At 52.0% G+C, this 8,009-nt stretch overlaps 1 protein-coding gene across 1 annotated transcript in view; it reads left to right on the top strand.

Moving 5' to 3' along the window:
* The window catches only part of npas3 (neuronal PAS domain protein 3), a 50,071-nt gene extending 42,341 nt beyond the window's left edge, over nt 1-7,730 (top strand). The window contains exons 9-12 of the mRNA XM_085931960.1: nt 3,424-3,530; nt 4,881-5,028; nt 5,351-5,466; nt 5,566-7,730. Coding sequence (XP_085788086.1) covers nt 3,424-3,530; nt 4,881-5,028; nt 5,351-5,466; nt 5,566-6,959 — 1,765 coding nt within the window. The 3' untranslated portion in view covers nt 6,960-7,730. The remainder of the gene's footprint in view (nt 1-3,423; nt 3,531-4,880; nt 5,029-5,350; nt 5,467-5,565) is intronic.
* Nucleotides 7,731-8,009: the final 279 nt, after the last annotated feature.

Raw genomic sequence — 8,009 nt, 5'->3', positions numbered from 1 at the left:
AGATGGCTGGTTGGGTGGGGGTTGATGTAGCACCTGGGTCTTCTTGGTGTGCACGGTCAGACCCAGGGCTCTGTATGCCTTAGCAAATGAGTTCAGGATGCCCTGGAGGTCTTCTGCAGAGTGTGCTACAATGGCATTATCATCTGCATACTGGAGCTCCATGACCGTGGTGGTTCTGATCTTGGTTTTGGCTTTGAACCTGTTAAGGTTGAAGAGCCTGCCATCAGTTCTGTACCAAATTGGGATTCCGTGTGGTAGTTCTTTGTCAATGAGATGGAGTATGGTGGCAATGAAGATAGAGAACAGGGTGGGTGCAATGATGCATCCCTGTTTGACCCCTGTCTCTACAGTGAAAGGCTCAGTCAAAGAGCTGTTGTTGAGCACTGTGGCTGTCATTCCGTCATGTAATAATCGCAGTATTCTGACGTATTTATCTGGGCAACCATACCTCAGAAGGATGCTCCAGAGGGCCTGGCGATCCACCGTGTCAAAGGCCTTTGTCAGGTCTATAAAAGCCATGAACAAAGGCTATTTATGTTCACGGCATTTCTCCTGGAGTTGGCGTGCTGTAAAGATCATGTCTGCAGTGCCTCTAGATGGGCGAAAACCGCACTGCGATTCTGGGAGAACTTCCTCAGACAATGGCAGTAGGCGATTGGCAAGAACACGAGCAAGTACTTTGCCAACTGTTGAAAGGAGCGAGATGCCCCTATAGTTCCCACAATCCGCTTTGTCCCCTTTCTTGAAAATGGGCACTATCAGAGCGTCCCTGTGCTCCGAGGGGAGTACTTCTTTTTCCCAGACCTTCAAAAAGAGGGAATGGAGGTGGCGCTGGAGCTCTGGTCCACCTTCCTTTAGGACCTCGGCTGGGATCCCATCTGGCCCAGAGGCCTTGTTGTTCTTCAGGCTCCTGATGGCGTCTTGGACCTCTGCTAATGTGGGAGGTTCACCCATGTCTTCCCTGATGGGACTCTGAGGGATATGACTAAGAAGATCTGACTGAATTGTGCTGTCACGGTTGAGGAGTTCCTGAAAATGCTCTCTCCACCGGTTGTTTATGGACTCATTGCCCTTCAACAGCTCCTGCCCGTCTTTAGAGCGTAGGGGTTGTTGGCCGCGATGGCTTGGCCCGTAGACAGCCTTAGTAGCGCTGAAAAAGCCTCTGGTGTCACCAGAGTCTGCCAAACTCTGGATTTCCAGTGCCCTTTCAATCCACCAGGAGTTTTTAATCTGTCTCACCCGGCTCTGGACGTCAGCCTTGGCTCTGGAGTGAGCCTGTCTCTTTGCTTTGCAGGTGATGTCATTTTGCCAGACACGAAAGGTTTCCCTTTTCTTGGAGATGAGCTGTTCTATCTCTGTGTCATTCTCATCAAACCAGTCCTGATGCTTTCTGGACTTGTGCCCGAGAGTGGCACTGCAGGTATCAAGGATGGAAGACTTGAGCAGGCTCCAGTGTTCTTCAATGTCGTCAGGGTATTCCTGATTGAGGCTTTCTCCAAGAGAGGTCTGAAACAGCTGCAGGGCGGAAGTTTTGTTCGGGGTCTCAAGGTTTAGTCTCGGCCGGCTCAACTTCTTTTGCAGTCTCCTCTTCCTCTTGAGTCTGATGGACATTGTGGATCGTATCAGGCGGTGATCTGTCCAGCAGGCCTCTGAATCTATCATGGCTTTTGTGATGCTCACGTCGCGCTGATCCCTGGCTCTGACAATGACATAGTCAATAAGATGCCATTGTTTAGAGCGAGGGTGTCTCCATGAGCCCTTGAGTTTGTTCTTCTGGCGAAAGATGGTATTGGTGATGGTAAGGTCGTATTGAGCACATTTGCTAAGAAGCAAAACCCCGTTGGAGTTGATGTTTCCAATGCCTTCCTTTCCAATGGTGCCCTTCCAGAGGTGGTGGTCACGGCCCACTCTGTCATTGAAATCTCCCAGTATAATAATCTTGTCCTCCTTGGGGATTTTTGACAATACCTCATCCAGACAGGCATAGAAGGCCTCTTTTTCTTCCTCATCGGAAACGAGGGTAGGTGCATACGCACTAAGAACTGTTGCCGTCTGGTTGTTAGCCAGCACCAGACGGAGGGTCATCAGGCGCTCACTGATTCCCACCGGGAGTTCAGAGAGATGACTGATCAGTTGGTTCTTGATGGCAAAGCCAACCCCATGGATCCTAGGCTCATCTGTGGCCTTTCCTTTCCAGAAGAAAGTGTATCCACCCTTTTCTTCCTTCAGATAGATGACCTTCCTCTGCACATCGGGTTTCTGAAAGAGCAGCTATGTCAATCCGGCATCTTCTCAGTTCCATGGCAATGATGGCAGTTCTCCTCTCCGGCCTGTCTCTGGTTACACTGTCCATTAGTGTGCGCACATTCCATGCTCCAAAATTCATGTTTCTGTGTTTTTGACCGCATATTGGTGATCCCTCTGAACGCGGTAATCCAGTCGGGAGGTTTGAGGCAGGCTATGTTTAGGGCACCTTTTCTAGCCCCTTCCCCGTCAGGGGTGAGCAGAGTGGATCCTAAAAAGGGCTGCTCAGTCGTGGATGCAGCTACCCAAGAGCTCTTTCTGCCTCGGTCCAAGAGCCCAACGATCATCTAACATCCACCGCCTGATGTGCCAGCTTGTGACTAGGGGCTTCCAGACTTCACAATCCTGCCCCCGTTGCCACTTACTGGTCGCCACAGGACTTTAATCTGGGATGTAAAATGGATTCCCTGAAAAAGACGCCTGTGCGTGACTTTGTTTAACGTGGGGAGACTGGTGCACAGACAGTCACCACACTGTCCTTGACAGATTGGGGTCAGAATCCAGTGGCAAGGAGACCAAGACGACTGGTGACCCTTTTCTGCTGTAGCCTTCATCCGCCTTCCCAGCCGTTGTGACGCCTCCCCTTAGGTCAGCCATCATCCTCCGCCTGGTCCGCCGTTGAGGTCTTCACTATTTACCCAAAGCTGGGGCTGTTTACCCACAGCAGGGACAGTGGCTGATGGGCAGTAGGGCGTGTCCACACACCGGTGGGCCTACATGCCACATTTCTGGGGCCCACCGCTGCTCCGAGATCCTGCACAACTTAGCCTGGGACCGCAAGGTGCCAGTTACCGTGTGTGGCCACGAGGAGGCGTGTGCAAGTCTTGGCAATGGAGAGGCTGTGTACCGGCGGAGGAGGCTTATGCACTCGGCTCCTCTTTTCACCCCCGGAAACAGAGGGCTAGCCGGTGGCGGTAGCTGAAAGCAGAAAAGTGGCAAGCAGAAGCAGCATACAGCATGCACAAACTACAGGCACTACTACTCCAACACTACTGCACTGACGCATCACATGCCCTGTGTACGATACACACACACACACCGTGCTTATGTACACACGCACGCACACACACACACACACTAAGCGTTGTGTGTAACTTTGCTTCACGTTTACATTGTCAGGATCAGCGACTACATGGATGTGTCCGCCACCGACATTGTGGGGAAACGCTGCTACCAGCTGATCCACGCCGAGGACGTGGACGCTATCAGGCAAAGTCACCTCGACCGTGAGTAGCGCCCGAGTAGGAACAATTCAAGCCACGCCGGCCGGCCGGGTTAGTCGCAATGGGGCTTTGATGGCAAGTCAATGGATTTTGAGCCCGATGTTGAACAGGGCGCCGAGTTATTCACACCTGTTCATGAAGCAAATTTGAAGCTTCGTTTCAAGCTTCACTACTTCAGTAGTTTTTTCAAAGCATCTTTGTCAAAATCCTCTTCCTAACCCTCATCATCACCTTACTCATCTTCCTTACCCTTCATCCTCTTCATCATGCCCATCAATCTCTTCTTCCTAACTTTCCTCCATCATCACCCCCCTCATCCTCGGCCTTCCAATCTTCACCTCACCCTTCCTCGTCCTACCTTGCTCCCCTCATCCTTCCCACCTTCCTCACCCTCGTCCTCCTCCAAACACAATTTTCAATCTATCATTCATGTTTTAAGCCTCCGTGGCTGACGAGGTGCGCTTTGCAAAGACGATGAGGGACGCCGCTGGAAAAGATGGTCGAAAAAGAGACGATTAGACACCGTGGCACAAAATCGAAGAGAAAGGGAGAGCGAACGAGAGCCTGCAGGCACTTTAGCTCTGATGGTCTCTGCGGACCCCCACCACTTTTAATCGAGGCACACACACATCAAAGGCCTGTCACAGACGCATGCACACACACCTGCGCATGCCGCTAAAACGCAGCACAAAGTCATTTCAATGTCAAAGAGCAAGTTTGTCTTTTTCTTGCGCTTGACTGGCAGACTCAGTGCGCACACAGCTAAGCTAAGCTAAGCTACAAGCGACGTGCATGCCCCACAAGCAACCGACACCAAAACCATCCACGTTTGTCTTATTTCCCGCTCTTGCTTCTCTCTGATTGGCTGACTTGATGGCTTTGTTCACCGCTATCACATTTGTGGCTCATTGCAACTGCCTTCACGGCAACTGCCTTCACGGCAACTGCCTCCACGGCAACTGCCTCCACGGCAACTGCCTCCACGGCAACTGCCTCCACGGCAACTGCCTCCACGGCAACTGCCTGCACGGCAACTGCCTCCACGGCACCTGCCCCCATGGCAGCTCCCCCCACGGCAACTGACCAGGTGGTCGTCCAAAAGGTTCTTTATCAATGGGCGCCAGATCGTTCCGCCTGCGAGAAGGCTTCCGGTCCTGCCCTGGCTCCCCCAATCTTGCGAGTGGAGGTCATTTGACCCTGCTATCATTCACAGAGTCGCAGCACCACCTAGTGAGCTAAAACGCTCACCGCGCCTGAGATGAGGCAGGTCCTCTACTTGGCTGCGTGCGTGGTTGACATTTGGAAGGTGACCGAGCGAGAGTCGGTTTGTGACGTGCACGCGTGTGTGCGCAGTTATGAACAAAGGCCAGTGCGTGACCAAGTACTACCGCTGGATCCAGAGGAACGCCGGCTACGTTTGGATCCAGTCCAGCGCCACCATCGCCGTCAACGCCAAGAACGCCGGCGACAAGAACGTCATCTGGGTCAACTACGTGCTCAGGTTTGATGTCCCGGAGGCTGCAGTCATTTTTCCTTCCTTCAATCATACGATCACGCATTATTATTTATCATCAAAATTAAAGTATTGATTAAAACAGTTTCACAAGTTTAGATTTTTTTTATTGTATTTTTGGACACATTTTAACTTGACATTCGTACACACCATTTTATTTGGAACACAAAGCGGAAGACAGAAATGGAATATATACCATATTGTTTTAAATATTTGTTGAGTCATTTCTTTAGTTTTGTCTTAATACTTTTTGTTTATGATTGCCATTTTTTTTCTTCTTTGTCATGTGATTCCACATTTGCGTCCGCAGTAATCACGAATACAAGGACACACCCATTGACTTTGGCCAGATGCCAAACCTTCCAGAAAAGATTTTGGATTCCTTGGAATCCTCTGACTCGGACTGTGAGTCTAAAGAAAACTCGGGTGAGTTTGGCCCATCCCACACTTAAGGGGAGAACAGCAGAGCATCTTGTTGTTTTTTTTTGTTGCATTCATCTGTGGAATATTTGTTTGTCTCGCCAGACAAGGAGAAGGCGGCACGCAAGCCAGGCCAATCTGAGCGCGGCACAGACGTGGAGGCCAATTTGCAGTGCCGAGGCCGATCGCAGAGCACTTCCGAGCAGGAAGCCAAGCGGCGGGTGGAGCCCGAGACGTCCAGTGACAACGTTGACAGTCCGGACAGCAATGACAGCCCAGACAGTGACAACGCTGAACCCGCCGACGCTGTCAGCGGGGTGGCGGCGGCCGGGATGGAAGGTGTCCTGGACGGCCTTCAGATCAAAGTGGAGCATTACAGTGAGGCCGACGAGCATTTTCATCCCTCGCAGTTGTCGGAGGAGGAAGAGGAGAGGGACGGTGATGAAGCGGGCAGCGCTGTGGCAGAGGCTGCCACGGCCAGCGGCGACGCGGAAAAGCTCCAAAGCCGTAAGCGGCGGAAATTGCATAAATGGGACCGGACGCGAGGCAGAAAGTTGCGCCTGTCATCGACGCTGGCCAACCCAGTCCCACTAATGGACGGTGCCGCGGCGCCGGACTCCTCGCAACTTCTCGGGTCCCTGGGCGGCAGCACGTCGGCGGTCCTGAAGATCAAGACGGAAATGTCGGAGCCCATCAACTTTGACAATGACAGCAGTATCTGGAACTTTCCGCCCAACAGGGAGATTTCCCGCAACGAGTCGCCGTACAGTATGACGGCCAAGCTGGCCACCCCAGGACTCCTCAAGCAGGGTGGCTCCCTCCAGGTCCCCATTCCTGACGCCGTGCTGACGCCGCCTGCAACCGAGGGCGGGGCTGGGACCAGGAAGCCCCCTTATAACGGAAGCTCCACCCCGGCCAGTTTAGTGCCGCCCTTCAGCGGCTCCTCGGCAGATCCCCTATCGCCGCCACTCTCGGCGTCACCGCGCGACAAGCGGCAAGACTCACCCGCCACAACTTTGGCCTCGTCCTCAGCCTCGTCGTCTTCGCTGTTGTGCTCGGGTGACCTGGAAGCGCTACAGCGCTTGCAGGCGAGCAACGTGGTCCTGCCGCTTGTCCACCGCGTCACAGTGGCGCCCAGTGGCAGCACGCCGCCCCATGTGTACACCACCGGGACCATCCGCTATGCGCCTGCCGACGTCACGCTCGCCATGACGTCGGGGAGCCTGCTACCCAACACCTCTATGAACTTTGTGGACGCCCCGGGTTTCGGCCTGGACCCCAAGACCCCCATGGAGATGCTGTACCACCACGTGCACCGTCTCAACATGTCAGCTGCTGCCGCCACAGGGCCCTTTACAGGCTCTCCAGGGGCCACCGCAGGGACAGCGCAGATGCCCGCCGCCGCCGCCAACGTGTTCACCACGGCTGATGGAATTTTCTCCACGCTGCCGTTCCCCATCTACACGAATGGCATCCAAGCCCAGAGAAAGGACAACTAGCGGGAAGTGGCCCAAACCGGCCCAGACTGGAGACCGGGTTACTGTGCTTTCCGACTCTACTGTGTTGTTGAAGGAAGGAAGGAAGGAAGGAACGGAAGGAACGGAAGGAACGGAAGGAACGGAAGGAACGGAAGGAGGGAGGGAGGAACGGAAGGAGGGAGGAATGGAAGGAAGTAGTAAGAATAGCAAATAGGAGGGAAAGATGGAAGGATGAACTGGATGCCAGAGCTTGTGTAGCACTTTTTAAACTCCTCACTTCTTCTTGCCAACCATTTTGCTCCCTCGCTGATCTAGCTTAAGGTTGTTGACATCATCACTTCCTGATGTCGCTGGCAAGGCTAAAAAAACAATACAAAAGTGACATGCACAGAAAAACAAGCGACTTGAGAATGTGGAAATACTTCCTGTTGCGTCACCCAGTACCGTCCATCTTGGAGTTTCAAGGACGACACACTGGTGGTGCTATGTTATCGTCTCAGTGATACTGAGGCTATGCAACTAGCATTGATTTTGATTGGTTAACAATTGTTGATGCTGACCAATTAGCATCACTGCTACAATTGGCTTCATTTTGCTAATTAATAAGTATTGAAGTATTAATTTGCTTTAAGGCGAATTGGCTATTAGAATTGATGTTACTGAGTGGACCGCAGAGTGAACCATTTAGCATCGGTGCTAATCGTTTAGCATCACTAGTGTAATTAGCTTGACGTTAATCAGTTAGCATGGATGTTAATCAGTTACATTGTAGCTGTAATTGACTCATGTATGCTAATTAGCTTGCGCTGAAGCTAACAAATACTAAAGGTGATGCTGGTCAGCGAGTTTATCATTTAGCATTGATGGTAATTGGTCAGCAATGTCACTAATTGGCTGACATTGGGACTAATCAGCATTGATTCTAACGAGTTAGAATGGCTAACTTAAAAATGAATGTCTGACTGACCGCTTGCTGTTTGATATATGTTTGTGTTCTGCACTTCTTCTTCCGCCAACTTTGTCCAGAGGGCGTTGCCCCCCCCCCCCCCCAAAAAAAAAGAAAAAAAATCA

Source organism: Syngnathus leptorhynchus, chromosome 15 (genome assembly GCF_054491065.1).
Source record: "Syngnathus leptorhynchus isolate UIUO chromosome 15, UIUO_Slep, whole genome shotgun sequence".
NCBI lineage: Eukaryota > Metazoa > Chordata > Actinopteri > Syngnathiformes > Syngnathidae > Syngnathus > Syngnathus leptorhynchus.
This window is presented reverse-complemented; position numbering and strand designations above follow the sequence as displayed.